Source organism: Colossoma macropomum, unplaced genomic scaffold (genome assembly GCF_904425465.1).
Source record: "Colossoma macropomum unplaced genomic scaffold, Colossoma_macropomum, whole genome shotgun sequence".
Taxonomy (NCBI): Eukaryota; Metazoa; Chordata; class Actinopteri; order Characiformes; family Serrasalmidae; genus Colossoma; species Colossoma macropomum.
The window spans coordinates 18,286,329-18,311,031 of NW_023494807.1; the positions used below are offsets into that span (position 1 = coordinate 18,286,329).

Genomic DNA, 24,703 nt, shown 5'->3' on the forward strand with positions numbered 1-24,703 from the left:
TGACCGGCTTTACATTATGACCGTTTCCTGCCAAAAAAAAAAAAGTTTTTCTTCAAGTGCTACAAAACACATTTTCTTTCTTTTCCACTTTGGAGTAAGGTACGGAATGTTGCTTGTGATTGGATACTTCCTGCCATATACAGTATAGAGCAAAAGCCAGAGACTGCTTATAAATTTATTTAATTTCCAGAAGTTATTAATTTTGCAGCATTAGGGGAAAAAACGAAAACATATGTAACAGAAAATTAAACTGAATCATATATCGATATATATTCTTCAACACACATATTTAGTGTGACCACCCTTTGTCGTCTTTGAATTACAGATCTGAAGCAGCAGTGGAGCTTGATTTTGTTTCTGAGGGTGACAGTTCTGGTGGTCTACCAGGTCTTGCACTGTTGTTAGGAGTCCAAATTTCTCTACATCTTTTGATCATTTTTTGGAAACTTGATTTTTCCACTTATTTTTCTTTGACTTTCCCCTTCCTTATACAAGTGGGTTATATTATATCTAATCTCCTGAGAAATATCTCCTGAAAATGAATTACTTGTGCTTAATGGCTTTTTTCACTGAACGTTTCATAAATCAAGGCTGATCTCTGACTTGTGCATAGTATGGTATAAAGCAGAAATACCTTGTGTTCATGTTGATAAGAACGATGTAGGCATCATACGCAAATATGCTGAGACGGTGGAACTATATACTTCTACAAATAGTATATCTAATATGCGCTTTCTGGAGGTGCTGAAAGCAGATTTTGGATGAAACCTGCACTGTAGTGTTCTGTTGATTAAACATGGGAAATCTTTTTGGTTTGTGGAGCACTTACCTTGGGATAACTTTACTGCGTAGGAGGCTAGACTCTGCCCTACAAAGTTGCCCTAAATAATGGTCCAGATAAAGCAGTGTTTGTTAGACTTGTGTTAAATTTTGCAGTTCAGATTTGTAGCTTAGTCTTGGGCAGTGGAGGACTGAATGTGTTCATATCTGGAATAGTGTGGTGCTAATAATGCTAAAATTCTGGTCAGATAGAATTTAAGAAGGCTGTGATTGTGGAAATTAACATGAAACCAGGTGCTTCAGATGATGCTGTTCATGGCTGATTCCTTATTATAGCTAAATGCTCATGTTCCTTATGTTCCTTTGGTTTTAACATAGAAGGTTTTCTTTAGAACTTGAACCAAACAGCTGGCACAGATAGCAGTCTGGCTTTACCAGTGATTTACAGGAAGTGTGCGTGTGTGTTGCGGTACTTTAGGCCCAGTGAAGCTGTTCTCTCGTTTCTCGTCTAAAAGCATGGGTCACTTGTCTTAGCGTCAGTAGAATGCTTTGAAAAGTACAAGAGAACAGTCTCTGGCCAAGAGTAAAACAGATTAAAGAGGAAGTTCACTGAAAATGACTAACATGGAAAGTAGAAAAGTCCCTTTCTAAGTCCCGTACTTGCTGCTTCAGCCGTTCAGTTTCAGTACATGAATTGCAAGTCCTTAACACACTGTTGACCAAATTAAATCCAAAATCTGTTTAACCCCTTAAACTGCAGGTTTATTTGCAGTTATTATTCTTAAGACTTACTATTTGTTAACTACTATAAATTGTTTGGACGCTATTATCAAATTAATATGTAAGGTGTGTAGATACGATGACGAGGAGCTGACGTGTGGGCCACATACTGGTCCTTGCTGTTTAGTAGGTCATATTATCCAAACACTGGTTGTGTTATATAAGTATTATTTCACATATAGAGTAAATAGATTTTTACAGATTCACATTGGCCTAAAGGGGCAAAATGTCTCTTATGAGAAAGACAACAAAAGGGCCGTTCTGGATCTTGCAGTTTAATGAGTCAAATGCTGAAAACACTGTGTAATATGTGTATTGGCTCCGTAATATCAAACTTAGAGTAAATAACACTTTTACAAATTGAAATTGACTGAAAGAAGCAGAAAGCCTCCTTTGGGAAAGACAACAAAAAGGGTCATACCAAACAAATCCAAAGTGTTGTTCAGTGAACCTCACCTTTAATGTGTTGTCATATGTCACCACAAGGTGGCAGTATTTCCTCAACACCAATGAGCATTTTGTTCAGTCTTGAAAATGCTGATTGGTTTCTAGGTTGGTACTACCTATGGTTGTATATAACAGAAGAGTAGAACATTTTGATTTGATTTTTTTTCTTTTAAACAATCAGAAAGAACAGAAGGATGTTCATATGCTATGCTGTTTGTGGTAGTGTGACAGTAGTTTGTCCCAGAGTTGTCTGAAAGCATGAGTGGGTTTATATGCTAGAGATAGGAGTTATCTACTGTTTATGTCCTGTATGTTTTTAGTACATACTGAAAATGTCTCGCAGCATCATGGCTTGTGCAAGGAAGCCTCTTTTTTTGTTGCTTCGCCCCCCCTCCCTCTTGGTTATTAGACAGCTTGACCAGTAAAGATGCACACATCTTTAACACGTACACACAGATCAAACACTTCTACTACAATTGTTTTGTGAAGGCTAAGCCAGACGTTTTCCGTCTTTTGGAGAAATAAGGCAACGTTCACATTATCTTTGTGGTTCACCTTTGTGTGTGGAAGTGACCCATATCTTTAGTGTGAATGAACCAGTGCCCTGAAATGACCCGCATGCTAATCAGCAGCATCATGTGATCCATGTACGTCATAAAGAACAGCAGCAAATGAACTAGCAGTAAAAGCATTCATGGCAAAGCTTATTAGCTCAGATCAGCTCTCAGCAGCTCTCAGCTGTTTATGATTAGGGGAGATTTAAAGCTTCTGCAGTGTTTACTAGTAGAAACTTAGGCTGCGGCTGCTGCCACAATATGAACATGGGATTCATACGTTCCATTCCGTTTTTCGGTCTGACTTTCCCATCTCATTAAAATCACTTGGCCACAAACCATGTATGTATCCGGTGTAGAACCACAAACGAAAGTGGTTCAAATCTGATTTGAAAAGATCAGATTTGTGCCGCTTTAAGCTGGTAATGTGAACGTATCCTAAAAAAATGCATCTTACGTTTTTAGACATGTATAATTGGACCAAGTTGAACCCATATGATTTTCATGGATTAAAAGACTTCAGGCATTATGTAAAGTGGATGCTAATGTGCTACCTTGCACCTTTTTGCTGTTCATAATTTAGTTTTGATTATTAGATTTTTTTTTCCCCACTACTTGTGGACATACCAGTGTTTGTTTGTTTGTTTTGTTTTTTAAACTCTTGTACTCTGAATTGTTCTGTTAATGCACTTGATCATCACTTCCCCAGAGAAGAGTACAGTGTCTAATTAAGTAAGCGAGATAACACAAAATAATCATACAAAATGAATAGTATGTATGTATGTATGTATGTATGTTTTGTATGTTTGTTCATGTTGTGAAGGGCCAATTTATATACATATATAGATATATCAATTATACATATAATTTTGTAAAACATTTTGTATGTATAAAGCTACATTTACTATATGTGTGTGTTCGGAGGACGTATGCAGTTTTGATGCGGTGATTAATGGAGCAACAGTATGATATGGACTGCTGTATATCAGCTTTATGGTAGGGCCTATTCACTTACACAGGTGCGTTACCGCTGGCTGTGGTAGTCATTATTAGGTTAGCAGTCTATCAAGGGAAGCAGCCCATCTTTTTGGGCACTGATTTTCTTTTGTTGTTCTTTTCACTCCTTTAAATGGCACATCTGAATGTGCTTTATCATTGATAAAGGAATATTCAGACATTTTGCAAACCTGCACTTGGTTATTCCACAGATGTGGCACATACAGATTAGGTTTTCAGATATGCTGGGATATTCCTTTAAAATAACCTAAAATTGCTGTGTTGTGGCCAGATGCAATGTTGGCTCACCATGAGTTGATGTAAGTACAGCGTCATAAGTTGCATTCCTATCACTTGTACAGTTGATGTTGATTTTCAATCGGGCATTACTGTAAAGTACATTACCGTACAGTCATTCTCCATAACCCTCCTCTCTCCAAATCCTATCCCCTCCCTCCTTCCCTCCATTGAGATTGTTAGAATGTCTTTTTTTTCCTTTTTAAGCTTTATAACAGTTCTTTTTCAACCTCTCTCATTTTGTGATGTATGTAAACCTCTTGAGTGTATACTTGGCAGAAAGTGTATGTAATTTGTGTTATGAAAATCAATATTACCGCTTTGTTTAAAGAGAAAAAATGTGGGGAAAATAATAAAAAAAAATTAAGTACATTTAACTCTTTGTGAATGAGATTCTGCAGTAAGGAAGTATTTATGGTGCCTTACAAATAAAAGCTTCAGTGTACCTCTAATTCTGTGTCTGTCGTCTTTTTGGATGCAGATCATGAATTATCCCAGAACTTCTTAAATAATTATTAAAAAATAAGGCCTAACAGTGAAAATACCCAGTGAAGACAACATTATTGGGTCTCTAAATCACTGACCTCACACTGCTTTGCTTGTTATAGAGACATGATTCAGTGCACCCCCCGCCCTCAATGATTCCCCAATGATTATTTGAATCAAATTTCAAAGCTGAATCAAATGTGATGCCTGCACATTCCAAAAAAATTGTGATTAAAAAAAAAATGTTTTGGAACTTTCCACAGGTAAACAGGTGAATAGGTTACAGGTGATGCTATCATGACGGAGTGTAAAAAGTGGTCATGGAAGGCTCAGTCGCCACTTTGCAAAAAACTGCATGATCGAATAGCAACAGTTTAAGAACGTCTTTCAACGCACAATTGCAAGGAATTCAGGGATTTCACCATCTACTGTCCATGACGTGGCTCAAAGAAACTTCAGAAGACCCTTATCAGTAAACAGTTTGTCGCTGCTCTACAAATGCAAGTTAAGAATCTGTTACGCAAAGCTGGAGCCATATATCAACAACATCCAGAAACACCGCTGACTTCTCTGGGCTGAAGCTCATCTGAGATGGACTGACGCAAAGTGGAAGCATGTATTGTGGTCTGACGTCGGAAGTCCACCTTTCAAATTGTTTTTGGAAATAATGGATAATGGAAACAATGCAAACCCCAGACTGTAGAGCAGCTGAAGTGTTATGTCAACCAAAAATAGGGAAAAAATCTGCTTTAACATCTTGAACAGTTGATGTCCTCAGTTCCCAAATGATTACTGGATCATTGCTATCTGTTTTTATTTACATTTTTCTTATTGTCCCAACTATGTGATATATATATATATAGTACATATATATATATATATATATATATATATATATATATATATACACAAAAAAAACTACTTGGTGATTCTTGAATTACAGACTGTAGTCCATCTGTTTCTCTGCACTTTCACTCTGTTCTTCAGTGGTCAGGCCCCCATAGGACCACCACAGAGCAGGTATTATTTGGGTGGTGGATCATTCTCAACACTGCAGTGACACTGACGTGGTTGTGGTGTGTTAGTGTGTGTTGTGCTGGTCTGAGTGGATCAGACACAGCAGTGCTGCTGGAGTTTTTAAACACCTCAGTGTCATGGCTGGACTGAGAACAGTCCACCAACCAAAAATATCCAGGCAACAGCGTCCTGTGACCAGTGATGAAGGACTAGAGGTCGACCAACACAAAATATGTAGCAACAGATGAGCTACTGTCTCTGACTTTACAGCTGCAAGATGGACCAACACAGTAGATATGTCTAATAGAGTGGACAGTGAGTGGACACAGTCTGATCCGCTCTTTTACAAAGTAATAATTTTTCATTTAAGGATGTACATCATTGAGTATTGTTGTAAATATTATAGTTATAATCGACTGTAATTTTGCAGTTTCAATGCAGTTGTATTGCAGCTTTCAGACCAAGTAGGCCCGTCTAAGAGACTGTACTTTTTTGTCCAGCAGATGGAGCTGTTTCATCACAGCTGGGCCTAGTCTAGACTATACAAGTATAAGCAATCCGTATCATTGTCAATCATTGGTGCACATTATTGCAAATTCCAAGGGTACAGCACAAATGGAAATGGGTGACCAGGCAGGCCTGTTATCTTCTGTATCTGCCTCTGAAGTCAAAAAGCTGCTTTTCTGCCCACTTCATAATCAGTACATGTGATCCTTTCAGCCTAACTGACCCTTCAGTTACTCTTGTTTTCTTTCTTACTGAATCCAGCAGTACAGTTACTAATACAACTCACTTTCTTTTCGTATTCAGCTCAAGATGCAGTATCTAGAGATAAATTCTCTGTCATTTCCCTCTCCCTTCTCCCCTCCTCTCTCCCTCCATCTCGCCCTCTTTTCTGCGCTTCTCCTCTTGTTCATTTCTATCAGTCGATGCAGTCGTTCCCAGTGGCAAAGGAGACTGACATGATATTTCATTACCCTCTCTGAGGCGGTGGCTGCTGTCACTGTCCTTCACTCTCTCATTCCTCCGCCTGTCACCATCCTCCCATCCCTGCTGGCTCCTCCTGTCTGCGTGTCTCTCTTTTTCACTCTCCCTCTCTTTTCTCCTTTCCTCTATCATCTTTTCTCACTCCCCCATCCTCCACCTGCCACCATTCTTTCTTAGTTTTCCCCACGTTTTGCTTTTGCTCACTTTTTTCCCCCCTTGGATGTTTCACGTATGTATCATTTGTAACTGTTCTAATATCACCTCAGTGTTTATGAGCAGATCTTTAGCCCAGACTCACTAACAGCACAGCAAGGTCAAAAGAATGTGTTCCTTTGTCCATTTTTTATAGACAACAGTGTTTTATACAGTGTCAACCTCATAAGCAAGTCTGTGTGCGATTACTTAAAGGGGAATTCCATCAATTTTTCAAAATTTCTGCATAATCCAGTCTCTGAGATGTGAAGAACGCCATTCAGCGTAGTTTGATGTGAAATGGTGTATTGTAGAGAAACTTACCAAGTCAGATCTCTGAACAGCGGTGCTGATGGTAACCAGGAGTTGCAATGTCTGCAACACAAATTTAGCTATTTTACAAAATGGATAGTTCAGGTCCTAAAATCTGATTGGCTGAGCCGCGTTTGAAGCTGTTGTAAAATCCACGATATACCACGGCTACGACCGCCGAGTAAACTGATTAGCTAAGTTTTTTGTTTAAACTGAGGGACTGGAAACCTATGTTTTTAACTGGATCTTGGCTGGTCAGCTAGCTAAAAGGCTAAAAGATAGCCAACAGCCTAAACTGCTCCATCATTAATATCACAGACTTCAGTTAAAGTATTTACCATATGATTCACTGTAAAACGGCAGTATAAAAGTCTAAAAAATGTCACTTGAAAGACTTACACGCTTCAAATGTTCGCGTTTCTGTCAGTTGTCCCGTCAAACCCAGGTGAATCCCAAACGGCTCCGTACTCCCTAAATAGTGTACAAGCTATGAAAGTTTAGAAATTCTGGCCTCTGCAGCCAAATAGTGCACCGTTTACTGAGTGTGTACTGAGTGATTTCTCAGCTAGCTATATTACGCAGGATCCAGTATAAAGTCCTGTGTAGTCCACTACGTAGGGAGCGGTGAGCCATTTGAGATTCAGCCCCAGCACGAGAAGAGGGCGCCGCTGGATTGGTGCTAAATAAGGCTCGCGATGGTAAACTGGTGACCAGCATTAAACAGTGCTGTGTTATAATATGTTCATTCTTGTATGACAAAAACTTAAAAAATCATGAAATGACCTGAGATACCATACTCTAAAGGAATTGCATTTCTTGGCGGAATATTGTCGATTATTATTAATAATAACAAATTATTTTCTGAAAAGTCGTGTATTTTATCATCTTTCATGTTGGTCACCGTTTTATAAAAGCATAGCCACTTCAGGCTGTGCATTACTGCGAAGATCACAGTAACCCACGGCCTCTCGTGGCTCATTGCTTTATTATTTACTATCCAAAACCAGTGAACCTACACTTGTCTGAGTTTATATATGTGGTGTTGATGATGGTAAAAGTGTGGTAAAAGTTAAAAACGTTTTCTTTGGGGAATATTAACCAGTTCGTGTAAGTTTTAGAGACAAATGTTTCAGCTTATCATCACTGCTTTTCTTTAGAATGGAGCATTTCTCATCCAACCATTTTGAATGAGTTTGTTTACATTTGAACAGCCTAATTATGCAGAAATTTTGTAAAATTGGTGGAATTCTACGGAGCCCTGCTGGTGACATACTGTATAAATAATAATAATGCATGGCCACAACTTAGTAAAGCATGGGAACAGGATAATTAAGTCTTGGCCACAACTTGGAAAGGTGTGGGAACGTGATCCTAATGCATGGCCACAACTTAGTAAGGCATGGGAATGACAATCAAGCCTTGGCCACAGCTTAATAAGGCGTGATCTCCTTTTCATGCCTTACTAAGTTGTGGCCACGACTTAATTATCTCGTTCCCACACCTTACTACTTACTACTGATTAAGGTATGCAGTTTGCAGGGCCAATTGCTTCAATTACTGGTTAGCTGCATTAATCTTGAATCTCCAGGGTAAAAGTAAAGAAGCAAACTTCAGACACCAAACGTCTTGGCTGATCGACAGCATGAGAAAGAAATTCATGTGTATTCAATTGTTTTTCTAAATGATTCCTTTAAAATTGTCAAACTGGACTCCACAGTGGTCTCGTCATCTGAGCATGTTGCTGTTAATGGGAGATCATGAGTTCAATCCCCCACGATGTCACAGCCATCGTTGGCTGGGCGTGCAAGAGAGCATAATTGGCCTCGCTTTCTCTGGGTGAGTAGGGTCTCTCTCCCCCTTCACTCAACGGAGTCAGGAGGAACATACACACTCTAAAATATGGTGTCTGTGCACTGTTGTGAGTCACCCTGTAAAAATCTGAAGTAATAATTTAAAAGTCAGGCATTGAGTCAGATTTGGTGGGAGTTTTTTGGGCCACATAATACATCTTTACATATTTACGTCACATGCATGGACTTATAGAGAAGGTCTGGCTCCATGTTTAGGTCTTCAATGCAAAATCAACATAATGCTGATGAAGATACGAAGACAATAGTATATAATTCATTTATATGCTCAGAAGACACGTCCATCGTCTGCTTCAGGAAGGGGTCTGAAGCCCAACCCACATTATAAAATGTTCTTCTGCATTTTTGCATGCAGTTACACGTTTCCACCAGAGGGGTCTCCAAATCCACAAATCTTACATAGTGCAGCTTTAAACTGATTAAATCTGAACTAACTGAACACTATGGACATGCGCGCAGCTTCCCTGAAATCTGTTCTTGTATTAAACAAAAAAGTAAAGTTGATTAAAACTGGTCTTCATCTGCCTCACTTGTTAGAATCTTGTGTTTGGGGGAAAACTAGTTAAGTGGCCATGACTAGATTGGGGAGAAAATTGGTTAAAAACTCAATAAATAAATAAACATAATTTCATAATTGAGGAATTTCTTGTTTTAAATGGGAAGAGAAACTCAATGACACATGGGTAAGTGTCACAAACAGTGATTCAAAAAGAAAGTAATTGCAGTACTACTTCCTACAGGAAACATACAGGACTGTTTCTTCTTTTTTTGTTGTTCAAGCTGATCATGAAATGGGCAGAATATTATACTATGAAGGCATCACTGAGCGCTTTGCTACCTAAAAATCAAGAATGAAGAAATGAAGGATAAAACACTCAAACAGAAATAGTTTTTTTTATTTGTAATTATTTAATTCTATTTATTTATTCATTTGTATAGAAAATATACCTGTTCTAAGATTCTGTTTGTGCACTATAGTTATATAGTTGCCCCATAGTTATATAATTACTGCTATATTGCATTTATCTTAGTATTTATGAAACTTAAGTAACACTTCACTTAAACCCTGCTGCATAACACTGACATACCAATATCATTAAAATGTCGTGGCAGATGTCACATTGTCAGAGTCACCAAAAGCCTCATATGTCCACTTTTGTTTTACATTTTTTGCATAATTGTGTTATAATTTCATGAGGAACAGACCAACAGAAAAGGCCCCAAATTAGCTGGGGAAAAACATCCATTACGAGATACGAAATTTTGTTCTAACAGCAATGATGCTGTGATGAGTCGTCCTGACAGATTACGCCCAGTAATATGACAGTGTCATGTCCTCATTATCTGCAATTGTTGTAACAGATGTCATAATGTTTAATGTTATGACAGATAATTACAGTACAGTCAGCAAAAATTAGCACGTGACAAACATTATGACATCTGTGACAACCATTACTGGTAATCATACCATGACACTTATATTACTGAACAAAATCTGTCATGACAACTCATGACAGTATATGACATCTGCTGTGACATGTTTATGGCATTATTATTCCAATATTATGAAGCAAGGATCATGTAAAGTGAATTAATGACTGAGGCAATTCATTTTCATCTTTAAAATATGTAAAATAATATGACTGGAGTCGACTTTGGTCCCCCAAATGTTCAGAAACAGTCCTGGAAATGTCTAAGATTGATGTCCTATGGCATAAATGTTGAAAAAGCCCCTTTTAAAGGGAGTCACCCTCTCTCTCTCACACAGCTTCAGATATAGATTCAGTACTACAATTTGCAGTACCCTAAAAATGTATTAGAAGGTCATATACACTGACCCCACCTCTATTTGAAAAGGAACAATATAAGCACTAGGACTGTCATAATCATGAAATTTTAGCTGATGATTAAAGCTGCAGTGGGTAACCCCGTATAAAAATTGTTTTCTGCCATATTTGCTAAACCTGTCACTGTGTCCTGACACTAGTACATGAGACAGATAATCTGTGAAAAAATCAGGCTCCTCTAGCTCCACCTAGTGTCCATAATACCACTTGCAAGAATCCAGCCCTGACCAAACGTAGCAAAACAATTATTTAAATAGAATCGGTGATGCGTTGAACACTGTTGTGTTACGCAAATGTTGCACCTATGGCAGCTGAGAAGGCCATTCTCTGTGTTATTTTTGAAGAATTTTCAGAGCCTGGTGAAATTTAAGTTTAATACATGTGCAATACTTAAAAATACGTCTTCTAACATCTTCAATTATTGTGTACACCAAGCTGCAGTGGCCACATTTATAGAGGACTTCATTAGAATCCTTTGTGTGCACTGCCTTCTTAATATGCCGCAGTTTACATGCCCATCACTGCTGATTGGATAACACCTCTGACACCCACCAAACGAGAAAAACGTACCATTTTGAAACCATTTCGACGAAATATGTTGCTCAACCCGGTAACCATACCAAAATAGTGCACAACGTTTTGAGATTGAATGTGCCCCTGGTCTCTTCAGCTACCATGGTTGCACAGATGCACTGCAGCCTCCTCTGCAGGGAGGGGCTTTGGAGAAGGGGCTGGAGTGCAGCGGAGAGGGAGGGGGAGGAACCTGGAAGTCATACTCATTCAAATTTTCAAGTCCACTCTCTTCTCAAACCCACCAACTGCAGCTTTAACTGTCATATGTATAATTGAGATTAATGTAATGTCTTTAATGAGATTTTCTTGTTTGCCGAATGCAGCTATTAAAGTACAAGCCCAAAGTGGCCACATTGGCTGATCATCCATCTTGCTTGGTCATCCTAGCTATGTTTGATAAGTAGTTAATACTTGTTGTTCTGTCTAAATCATACGCCACACCATTGTGCATGTGTGTGCCTGTGCAGAGTCAAGCAACGCAACAAGAGAGTGAAAATATAAGCAAAAAAAACACACTAGCATACATGCCAACATAGACACAGAACAAGCTACATAGTTAACAAATACACCAATGTTACTCAGTGCTGCTCTCTAAACATGTTAGAGCAACACATTAAAAGTTTTTTGCTTTCCATACACGCTTGTTGCAGAAATCTGTAGAAAATGACTGTAGTCCTGAATGATTTTTAAATAATCGATCATCTCAAATAATTGAGGTCAGGCAATAAGGTAATATTTGTGACAGCCGTAACGAACACTGTAACCAACCCAAGACTAGCTGAGCCTGATAACATTCATATTGTGGTTTAATTACTGCCTCTGTTCTTGCAGTATCAAAAACTGGCCCGCTAGTGCCAGCAATTTCTGAAAGGGGCTTTACCAAGAGAGTCCTCCATCGGTCGGAATTATTGGAGGAATGTTTACAAAGGAATTCTGCTGGTTTTTTTGCTGCATAATTGAGTCATTGAGATGTAAGTCATTCAGAGTGGCTTGATGTGAAATGATTCATTGTAGAGAAACTTACTCATTTCTTTACAGTGTAGATAGGAACCAGTAGTCACCAGGTCTACAGCACAAATATAGGCATTTTATTTATTATCCAAAATGGATAAAAAAAAAAAATAACATTGAACCTACATGTGTCTTCTAAGTTCTTATATGTAATGTTGATAATAGTAAAATAGGGTGGATTTGGAAAAATAGGTTTCCTTTGTGGACTCATTGGCCTTGCATGTGCCTCTCCACCAAGTTTTAGGCTAAAATCTTATCTTAAAACTTATGTCAGGCATCAAGCAAACAGCCATTTCATAGCTACTTCATGCGATAGTTTTTTTTGTCAGGTACAGGAAAAAGTACAACCCCAATTTGAATTGCAAAGTTGAATTGTTTGTGAAGAACACACAGCACTCCATATAGTGTAAAAAGGGCACTGGATACCAACATGAAAACAACTTCCCAACAGTGAAGCATGGTGGAGGGAGCATCATAATTTGGGGCTGCTTCGTGCCTCTGTCCCTGGTCTGACTGCTGTCATGGAAGGAAAACTGAATTCCCAAGTTTATCAAAGATAAACATCAAAGAAATTCTACTACAGAATGGTTTCAAAAAATATAAAATCTGCCTTTTGCAGTGGCCCAGTCAGAGCCCAGACCTGAATCCAATAGAGATGCTGTGGAATGACCTCAAGAGAGCCGTTCACACCAGGCATCTGAAGAATATGGCTGAGCTGAAGCAGTTCTGTAAGGAAGAGGGGTCCAGTATTCCTTTTGAACATTGTGCAGGTCTGATCTGCAGTCACCAAAAGCACTTGTTTGAGGTTATTGCTGGCAAAATAAGCTGCCTCACCCTCACTTAACTCAGGGACTTGGGAATAGGCTGATTAGCAGGAGCAGGTGTGGTTGGAGCTAGGCTCTGCAGGACGATAGCTCTCCAGGACCAGGGTTGGAGTCCACTGTAGAGACATACACCTCTTCAGACATCTGGTTTCTATCACCTCTGCTGTGAACAGTTGTGCACGCAGTACTCTGAATGACTTTACATCTCTGAATGACTTTACATCTTAACCATTTAATTACGCAGAGATTCATCAGAATCCCCCTTTAACCAGAACAGTCTTTCTCAGAAGAAATTGCGTTATGAAGCACTCATAGGTGACGGTGTTCATACAGCCATTTTAGAAGAACTCATACAGCACCTATGGACACTTCATAATAAAAAGGCCACAACTGTAGGCTATATGAGCACATGGGTCCTCCACAAACCCACCATAGCATCTAACTCACCAAATCACCAAAGCTCACTGGGAGCAATGAAATGAATGGACTTAGGAAGGTACAGAGTAGTGATGTATTTTCCTTACCATCTACACAGTCAGTGGTTCTTCAAGGTTTTTTAGTAACCCTAGTAAGTTATTTAGAACCATGAGTTCTATATAGAACCATTTCATAGTTCTTTGCATGGTGAAATGGTTCCACTTTTGGTGCTATATAGAACCATATTCAAACATAATGGAGAGCGCATTCTCCATCAATCTGAAGAACCATTTCCCCATGCAATGGTTCTATTTAGAACTCATGGTTCTAAATAGGACCATTGCCTTTACCAAAGAACCTTTGAAGATTTTTAACTTTCCAAATCACCAAAGCACACTGGCAGCAGTGAACAGAAATGAACAGGCACAGTGTGGTGGTGTATTTTTATCATCATCTACACTGTTAAATACGGTTCTTCAGGGATTCTTTAGTAAAGACAGTGGTTCAGTGGTTTGCATCCTACTGGCCATTTCTGTGAACATTTTATGGTAAAGTGTCTTCAATTTATCTAAAAGCACTAAAGGCTGCCTGATTCTGTGCCAGTATGTTCTGGCCTACTCATCTATCTCACACTCATGACTTTGATATGCACGGCTCAGTAATGAAAACCACATTATCTAAGTCTTGCTGTGCTGTGTTTTTTTTCCTCCCTGATGAGACGTGAGGATGAGGGTGAGCTTAGCTGAGTAAGCACCTCTTTCAAGGAGAGCCCGCAAGAGCTTACACGTTCATAAATATTCACATTTCGCTCTCGGAATGAGGCTTCTGTGCGCCTTCAAACCCGCATTGGCCTTGTTTACTCTTTTATAGCCATTTCGACCACTAAAATGAGCCGAGGCGCGCAGTCTGTCTGAAACCGCGACATAAAGGACTTCATTACCCACGATGCCACATTAAACGCAGAGACGTAGGTCATTTAAATACGTTTCCGTGATTGGCTCAACTGCTGGTCTACGTCACGGCCCAACGTGGGGACCAGGGCCGCTGATTGGCGGTGACTTCTCACAGTACAGCCAATGAGGGAGCGCCTGGGAGAAAGAGACGTTAAGGTAGCGTGTGTTCATCATGCGGGGACAGTTGGTTAAAAAACAAGGCTTTTTAGTGAATCCCCACTTCAGATAAACAACAAACGGTCGAGGAGAAACGCGGGTAAGAGCGGCTTTTGTGGTCAAATCTTTTGCTTAGATGTTTTTTTCTGTACGATTGGGGTTTTTGACACTGTTGTCAGGGGAAATGCTGCCCAGCTTCATGGCTGAATGCGATGTTGCGATGTGGTCCACCTTAAAAGCAGCTTTCGCTCTCCGCCAAGTTAATGTCAAGCTCACAGGCACAATAATACAGTCTGGGGTCTGCTGCTGTGAAGCCTGCTGGATCATCTGCTGACCTGCTGTTCATTCTCTCGCTCTCACTCTCTCTCTCTCTCTCTCTCTCTCTCCCTCTCTCTCTCCCTCTCTCTCTCTCTCTCTCTCTCTCTTTTCTACCTTTTTTTCAGAAACCAGATATCCGCGCCGCACTCTACTGTTTGCCTGGGATGTTTACGTTTTCGTAGCTCGCGCAGCGCAGAGAGAGCGAGAGGGCGCGTGCGTGAGCGCGCGCGCTCGTAACCGCCACCGCTACCGCCACGACGATTCGAATCGAATTCGAAACCGACGCGGGTTCTGTTCTGTTTCTTTTGAAGAAGAGATAAAAAAGGAGTTCGTCGCTGCTGATCCAGTGAGCGTCGCGTGGCGGGCGGAGGAGAAGAGTTGTGGAGCGAGCGCGCCCGTGGATGGATGACCTCCAGCGTCGCGCGGCGCACACCATGTATCCGCACGGGAGAGCGCAGGTCAGTGATCAGTGATCTGGTGGTCCGCAGTCACTTTACGGGTGTGTGAGTGGTGTGAGCGTGTGTGCAGGTTAGGGGTCAGGATGGAAGCCGAACAGGGGGCTTGTTAGGGCGGCTGGGGTTGAAGGGTGGTGCTGGGGTCAGGGTTAAGAAGGGCGAGGGGAGTGGTCAGATTGGGCATCCCTTTCAAATCCACATCGGCCTTATATAAGTGAGTGATGTACAGGCTGCGCGGTCATGTTAGTCTGAGCAGTGATGCAGTCAGTGTGTGTGTGTTGTATGCATGCTCTATATAAGCATGTCCTAAAGGCCATATGATGGCAGTGAGGCAGAGAGGGAAAAGCTGATGTATGGAAAGAGGGATTTCTGTACGTATGCAGAGAGAGAGAGAGAGAGAGAGAGAGAGAGAGAGATGCAAAGCTGCATATGGATCCAGGCCACTTCATTCTCCACCGCAAATGTCATGTTGTATTACCTTCAGTGGGAAACATGATATTACACACACACACACACACACACACACACAATCACTCTGTGCTGTAGCTGTATTTATGATGGCATGCTTTTACAGGCCTGCACAGATATGCAGATCAAACAGGTGTGTGTGAAGGAGAAAGAGAGTTTATAATCTCAGAGCACTGTTGCTCTGTCAATATTATGTGTGTATACATACATGATTGGTATGAGCATCGGTTGTATGTGTGCATAAATAGTGTGTTAGAGCAAGAGCATGCTGTTTTTGTGTTAGTGTGTGGATATGATGTTATTGTTGTTGTTTACTTGCTTTAATGTATGTGTAACCCTTTATTTAAATTCCTCTGTTTTAAAATAGAGGCCTGATTAAACTATACTCTATATAATCCAGAGCACATAGCAAAGGCATCTACAATATTACATACATACATACATAAAAATTAGACAAAAAACAACTTATGGACGTATGATGTTACAGTTGTGTTACACATAATGTTACAATAATGTTATGTGTAATGTTAATCAGGTTATATGCTATGCGGAACATGACTAATGTTATGTTAGTCACATTAGTCATGTTACACATAATGTTACAATTTTGTTAAACGCACTGTTACAGTAGATAGATAGATAGATAGATAGATAGATAGATAGATAGATAGATAGATACTTTATTGATCCCGAAGGAAATTTAGCAGCCAGTAGCAGTCACACAACACAGGACAGTAATAAGGATGTAAACAATATAACAGGAAGAATAAATATAAAAAAATCCTATCAACAGGCATCTATTCAAATAGAAAAATACAACAATCTGGATGTTAGCTGTAATGTTGCTGTCATGTTACACAACATTAAAATCATGTTACAGATCATTTTAGTCATGTTAGAATCATGTAATGTTGGTCATGTTGCATGTAAATGTTACACCCCTGTTACACATAATGTTATATTACATTACGTGCAATGCTACAGTCATGTTAACGTGTATACAATATTATAGTCATGTTACATGTAAAGATCATATCAGTCATATCACGCATAACATTAAAGTCATGTTACAATGTGATTTTCAGTAATTATCCCCTAGATTTGCTATTGTTATATGGCTGTGTGACAGTGTAACGCAAATATAACTACCATATCTACAACTAATAGGACCTAGAATTTGAACCCCAGTCATGGATAGATCTTCAGTTCAGTACGGTTAAGCTATGTGTTTTCATATCAAATACAATGAACATGGTCAGGGTGAAAAAGCAAAGAAATGTAGCTGAATTATTCTGAATAAGCAACCTTTGTCACTCTATTCAAAGTCTTTCAGAATTTGCATTTAAACTCTGTTTAGATGTTCGGTCTCTATAGTTGAGCCACCATATAAAAGCTAGGTGCCACTGTTCTGTACCTGTTTCTAAGCCAAGCACTTATAAATGGATATGAAAGCGATCCACAAGTGGCAGACATATAAAAGGAAGGACATTATCATAAAAGGAAAGCAGCCTGTATCTAGAAATCCTGTCATGTGATCTGAGCTTGATCTAATTTGCTTAACTGCAGTGAAGGTAATGTGCAGGTTGGGATTTTCAGTGCTGTAGCAGTTAAAAAAAAAGACACGGTAATAATGATGAAGTCATTATAGTTAAGAATAGGCCAAAGCAGAGTTTGACACAAGGTTAACATCTATTGTGGGCACTGGAGACTGGTGTTTCTGTGTAGTGTATGTTAAAGAATAGTTATAGATATACAACACATCACATGTGGGCGTGTAGTTACGGAAAACATTACTTATTGCAGAGTCATTTACCATGGACAGTAATTCTTAGAACGTACAGAAAACCTGTTGACTCTAAACACACATATAAGAGAAGCTGAAGAAGCTTCCCATTGGCTTCTACTATGAGTTAGGCTTTCTGAGTCCCGGGAAATGTGTTGAAATTATTGTGCATGGAACTCGACTGAATGGCATACAGATGCAGCAGATAGAGATTGGCACGAAAAACCTGTAAATATTTCTTTAATATTCCTTTCTAACTTTTTTAGTCTTTGTTTAGTCTTTTTAGTCCATGTGTTAGGATTAGAACTTTACAATATATAGTTTGCAAATAGTATCGCCATATCAGCCTTCAAAATACTGATATCATAGAAGTCTGCAGTATGCAGTAAGCCTCTCACCAATCGATTCATGTTTTATGAGTATCCTGACTAATCACAGATGTTCTTTGGGCTGTTGGGATGAATTAAGGATTTCACATGATCCAATAAATGTAAATAATTTTGCAGGCCAATCCTGAATCATGTCATATCAAGCGTTCGACTAATGTGTTTTTGAGGTATCCCAAATTATCACTATTGAAAAGTGTAGCAGTGAGGAATCTCCGGGGCCTTCCTTCAGAAAAGGCCAAATTATTTCTGTGACATCATAAAAAATACATGTCTATAATTTTTAGTTCATTTTTATTTAATAGAATCATCATGCTTGTTGTAATTAAACTCAGTACTTTAGAACTATTTTTAGTAATTCTCATATTTCATTGGGTTTCTCATATTTCATTATTAGGTTTTGGTTGGAAACAAAAGGGATAAATTCTTGAAGCACTCAATTTAAAATGATCCAATCAAGATTTTTCTTCTCTATGTATCTAGGTAGCTTTTCCATTGGTTAGGACTTCAGGAGCTGGACGGAAGTACTAACAATGGAATCCCATTCTGATTTCCAACGGGTGGGACCAGTTTTGTGAGAATAAAAGGTCACTCTAGGCCTTCCGGAAGTTGTAGATACGTCACTGACTGCGAGTTTGAGTGGTAGCCTGACCATTGCGTTTCAGTCAGGTGTTAGAAATGGAAAACAGCAGCAGCTCTTTGCCAGGGCTCTTACTGTACGAATAACTGAAAAACTGCTGCAAGGTGAAAATATATGTCAATTTGTCTGTTACAGCTTCTAAAATGACGCATAGAATGTCGTTTACAAAACGCAGATGTCCGAGTTTAGTGCAGAACAGCCAAAAAATGTTCACATGAATTGCTGTTTGTTTAGTGCTAACATACCACTGGAATCCCATGTGAGTGTAAGCAAAAACTTAGCATGATCACAGAGGTGTCTCCTTGTTTTTTTTTGGCTGAATTCTGACCTTTATAGCCCCAAATGAAGGCATAGGTCTAATAGTCACGTGACTGGTAGTGATACAGTCACAGTACTGGTGTTTTGTCCATATCATCCAGCCCTAGTAAGAATAATCTGCCATTGATCCAAATACTTGTGTATTTCTATCACACTGAATGTTCAGTTTGAGCTACATTCAAAGGAGAGATATTCAGTCCAGTGTTTTGTGTGTGTGAATTGATCCTCTGTCTGTGTGTGTTTATGCCATGCTCATGTTTGTGCTCATGCTTTGTGTGTGTGTGTTTATGCTATGTGTTTGTGACAGCAGGCTCCCTGCTGGGCCGGTTATGATATGACTCCATTGGGCAGCTTCTGTCTGCTCTCAAAAGCCTGCCTGATCTGATAGTGGTGCACTCAGACAAGCAGCGGGCCTGTGTGTCTGTGTGTGTGAGGGAGGTTAAGAGAGAGTGAAGGAAACAAAAGAAAACAGAGCAAGAAGGAAAGACCAAATTAGTCTCTGAGTTATGGGGTATCTACATATGGTTTTGGCCATGTTTAGAATGTGGAATTGAGATAAAATATTGAATGAGATACTCATTTGTGCGCACTGACTGCATTATCTTTCTCCATCTGTTCTGTATTTACAGTCCATACAGTTGTGGTGTTAATGATTAAATCTGCACTCTGTCCCTTCCCCCCATTTAATGCTACTGCACTGTAACACACCCTTTTTCCTCTTTATCACAGCCATTTGCAAAGGAAGTGAATTTCCATGTAGTTTTCAGAATTTGTTATTTGTTTGGTATATACGTAAATATTAAAAAATGCATTGTTGCGTATATTTAAACTACAGATATGCATATATTTCAATATGCTAACATGTATGTAATTAAACATGGAAAAAAATGGCACAGTTAAGTTTTTTGCATCTTTATTTTAAAACATATAGGAACCCAATTTCAAAAAAGTTGGGACAGCAGAAGTAATGTAAATAAAAACACAGCAATGAACTGCAAATCCTTTGTGAAGTGTATTCAGTTGGAAACAATATAAAACAAACAAGATATTTAATGTTTCAGCTAATATTAAAGCTAACCGTAGTATTATTATTATTATTATTATTGTTATTATATATATATATATATATATATATATATATATATATATATATATATATATATATATATATATATGTGCATACTAAATTCCAAAAAAAGAGGGGACGGGGCATGTTTACCACTGTGTCACATCACATTCTTACAACAACGTTCAGTAGTCATTTGAGAACTGAGGACACCAGTTGTTGTAGTCAAGTGTTATAGATTGTGCTTCATAATGCGCCACACATTTTCAAAAGAGACAGTCTGGAACCTGCACTCTCTTACTATGAAGCCACACTATTGTAACACATGCAGAATGTGGCTTGACATTGTCTTGCTGAAACAAGCAGGGATGTCCCTGAAAAAGATGTTGTCTAGATGGCAGCATATGTTGCTCCAAAGTACAGGTGTACTCTTCAGCATTAATGGTGACTTCACAGATGTGGAAGCTAGCCAATGCCAATGGCACTAACACACCCCTCATGTTTTGGAACATAGACACACAGACATTAGTGATTGTAAGCAGGTGCTACGTTATTTAGAGCCTTAAAAACTAGTAGCAGTATTTTAAAATCTATCCTAAAACAGGTAGCCAGTGCAGTTCTTTCAAAATGGAGGCTCTTGTTTTTGTTTAGATTTGTGCATCTTGCATTTTGTACGAGCTGTAGAGGATGGATTGTTTCCTTAAGAAGCCCAGTAAAAAGAGTGTTACAGTAATCAACTCTGCTTCTAACAAATGCATGAACAAGTTTCTCTGTGTCACTCTGATAGAAAAGGCTGAACCATCACAATATTTCTCTAATGATAGAAAGCTACTTTAGTGACTGTGTTTACATGCGGGATAAACCAGAGCTTGGAGTCTAAGGTTACACCCAAGTTTTGTACTTGAGGTTTAGTAAACAAATCTAAAGAGCTGAGCTTCTCAGAAATTCTCTGAATTTTAGTACCAAGGGTCAGTATTTCATTTTTTTTAGTTGTAGAAAATTTTGTACATCCACTGAATTAAATCTGATACAGTTGGTGGGTCTGTCAGCAGAGTCTTGATTTTCAGAAGAAATGGAAATGTATATTTTCTATTATGTTTCTAATGACATTACCTAGAGGTAACATGCACAAAGAGAAAAGCAAAGGCCCTAAAACTGAACCGTGTGGGACTCCACAAGAAATGTTTGTTAAATATGATTTAAACCATTCTAAAACTGTCTGATTTTACTTTAAGACGTAAAAAAGGAAGGTTAGTAATTAGTCTAAAATAATCTTAAAGGATCTATGCTATTCTTTTTTTTAGTAGAGGTTCACCAGGGCAATTTTAAAAGCATCTGGAAAAGCACCTGACAGAACAGTTTTAGTTAAAACATCATTCTGAACACAAAAAAACATCTTAAGGAGTGAAGCACTAGCAGAGTTAAGATCACATGTTGATGCGTTTATTTTTTTGAATATAGTTTTAACATGAGCAAATATCTGTACATGTATTTTTCTTCCACGTGTGCACACTAGAGCTGCACAATATGGACATAATGCTTGTAGCTTTATTTACAGCAGCGATAAAATGCAGTTTCCATCTGTTTTGTAGCTCCATCATTTAACCTATGCATTTTTCTTCAGTAGTGTTGATTGAATGCATTGTAATGTAAATACATATGATTTAAAAAAATGGAAGTGAACTGGATTTTGTCTTCATAGACAAACAAGCAAGTCAACATTTATATAAATATTTTTTACTATGGATGCACCAATATGGGAATTCTGGGCCTATGCTGATATCCGATATGTTTCATATATATAGCTGTTGATGCTAATACTGTCGAAATTGGGACTAGATCTGTCTGGATTAGCATTACAGAAATATAAAATTTATTTCTGCAGAGTTACAAATGCTGTAAAAAAGTAAAATGCAGACATTTTAGCACACTTTCTTTGTTTAAATGCTGTTTTTTATGTTTTAGCAGTTGCGCACAGTTTTTGATATTAAGGAAGCTGCAGTTGTGCCGTTATCTCAGCACAGCCAACCTTTGTGGACAGCTCTCTCATTGCTCCTCATTGCTCACTAGCAGCTCAACACAGAGTCACAACATTTCACACACGGTGAGCCAACAGTGTCCTAGTTAATCTGATAACAGACTTACAGGGAAAAATATTTTACTTGATTGTATTAATAGAACAAAAAAGTGGATTTCCATTCCGCTAGCGGAACAGCCACTAAGGGGCCTGCAGATAGAGGCTACAGATTGACCTGCATTGATTAAAAACAATTTCCTTTTACACACACACACCATTTTACACCCAGTCACCCACAGAAACATTCATCTGGAACTGTGATTGGTCAGGGTGATCACAGCACACAGATTGATTAGATCACTCATTTGCATATTGGAGCCTTCTGATCATTGCAAAGGCCAATAATGTGAAAACGATTAACAAATGGGGATGCTTTGTAGCGGCCACACAAGGTCACCATGTCCAATACTGGTTAGAGGGGTAAACAGCCCCCCAGCACTGGACTGTGAAGCGTGGAACGGTGTTCTGTGGAGTGATGGAGCTCTATCCAATACCTTTGGGATGAGTTGGAGTGGCATTTGTGATCCAGAACAAATCATCCGACATCAGCACCTGATCTTACTAATGCTCTTGTGTCCGAATGCAATCAGATCCTCACAGCAATGTTTCAGCATCTATTAAAGCCTTCCCAGAAACGTAGAGGCTGCTACTGCAGCAGAACTCCCTGTTAATACCCTGGATTTCAGAAGAAACATCAGAAGAAACATGAGCAGCTTATGGTCATGTTTAAAGCTTGTGATTCATATAGTTCGTCTATTATAGTCATAAATACTCTTGAATTAAAGCTGACATTCAGCACTCTAACCTCCTCATTATTGTTACAAATCCAGAGTGCTGGTGTACAGAGCCAAATCAACAAAAGCAGTAACTGCACAGTTACTCATGGACTGCACTATATATAGATCCATAAAACTGTATACAGCTCTACTCATCCACAGATGTGGTCGCACACCTGACATTAAAATGAGATGTGAAACTTGCAGATGAGAGATCACGTGACTAAATGTAGTCTTTTTTTATGATTGGTGTATTTAGAATCCTTCCCTTGTGACCGACCAATCATAATGAAGCATGGAATATCTGTTTGTAGTAAGGCAAAAGTTTCATGTTGTCTTGAGGCAACACTGCAACAGAGGCTTCACATTTAATACAGTAATTCTGTCTGTTACTTTTTAATAAAGGTGACTTGAGGCCTGTTGTGCCATTTCAGGCTGTTTCTCAGTGTTGCAGAGTTTGTGACCACTTTATCTCATTCTGTATCCTATTATACCTGTCAGTAGTCAGTCTTGAGGCACACTGTATGTTGTAGGTGATCACACATGTAGCAAACACACACACAGACACACACACACCTCTCCTTTAGGCTTGTGTGCTGCTGTATCTGTGGCCCATGTGCTGAATATTTCAGCAATGTCTACAGTTATTCACAGCCCCCTGATTCCCTCTTCTCTTTCTAATGTATTTATATATATATATATATATATATATATATATATATATATATATATATATATATATATATATATATGATAAAGAAAATGAGAAAGCAGGAGAGAAAGAGTGGAGTATCTCTGTCATATTCTCTGTCTTTTTGTTCTTTTCTCTCTCTATCATTCTGTCTCTTCACTCTCTCCCCTCTCCTCACTCTCAGCCTCTTTTTGCTCTTTTCTCTCTCTTGCTCTTATTCTTCTTTATGCTCTAACACTCGCCCTCGCTCTTTCATTTTCCATTTCTCTCTTTCCCTCATGTCTCACCTTCTCATTTGCTGTCTCATAGTCTCATTTTCTTTTTTCTCTCTCTGTCATATTCTGTCTCTCTTTCTTGTTCTCTCTTGCTCTCAATCTTCCTCCCTCCCTCATCTCTTTCTCTCTCTCCCTCACTTTTCTATCATTCGTCATCTCTCACCCTCTCGCTTATATTCTCTTTTCTTTTTCTCCCCTCTCTCTTTCTCCAACTCTTGCTCTTCTTCAGTCTGACATACTCTCATTTTGCCCTTCTCTCCTTTCTCTCCTCCCTCTTACTCTTGCTCTTGTTTTTTTCTCTCTCTCTTCCTCTCTACCTCTCTTGTATGTCTCTGTCTCTCTCCTTCTCTCTCTCACTATCATTCTGTCTTTCCACTCTCTCATATTCTCTCTCTGTCTCTCTCCCTCTCTCTCTGTCTCTTTTGCTCTCTCTCTCCTTCTCTCTCTCTTTCTTTCTCTCTCTCTCTCTATCCCCCCGTCCCTCTCTCTCCCTGCGCTAAAACTGCCTGACACAGTAAAACATTGAGATAGATGGCTGTATTCCTGCAGGACGGCAGTGTGTGGAGTAGGCTGGGTGATAATGCAGTGCTTTGTCATACTGTCTGTAGCCTGTGTGTAATGACCCCTTGTTTTCACAGCAGCTGTATCACCACAGCACTGCCCCGTTCTCTCGCGCAGCTGCTCCCTGTGCTCATGCAGCTGCTGTACACCCTTCACTACCATTACTCATTATCAGCATTATCTGCATACGCCGCCTCTGTATTAAAGGTTACCTGGCACAACAAGACAGGATGTTGTTATATCGCTTCCTATTTGCGTAGAAGGAAATGTGCATTTGCTTGGGGCAGTTCCCCATCACATATTTGTTTACATGACACTGGGACAGCAGGTTGGAGCGTAACTGTAATGCTAGGTTACTGTGATATTGGCTGGTGCATACTGAGCAGTTATAG

General features: G+C 39.2%; 1 protein-coding gene across 2 annotated transcripts in view; it reads left to right on the forward strand.

The window, feature by feature from the left end:
- Positions 1-14,482: 14,482 nt before the first annotated feature.
- Positions 14,483-24,703, forward strand: part of tle2c (TLE family member 2, transcriptional corepressor c) — a 36,104-nt gene continuing 25,883 nt past the window's right edge. For both annotated transcript variants that reach the window (XM_036556508.1, XM_036556509.1), the window contains exons 1-2: positions 14,483-14,597; positions 14,941-15,273. In XM_036556508.1, the coding sequence (XP_036412401.1) occupies positions 15,217-15,273 (57 nt within the window). In that variant the 5' untranslated portion in view covers positions 14,483-14,597; positions 14,941-15,216. The remainder of the gene's footprint in view (positions 14,598-14,940; positions 15,274-24,703) is intronic.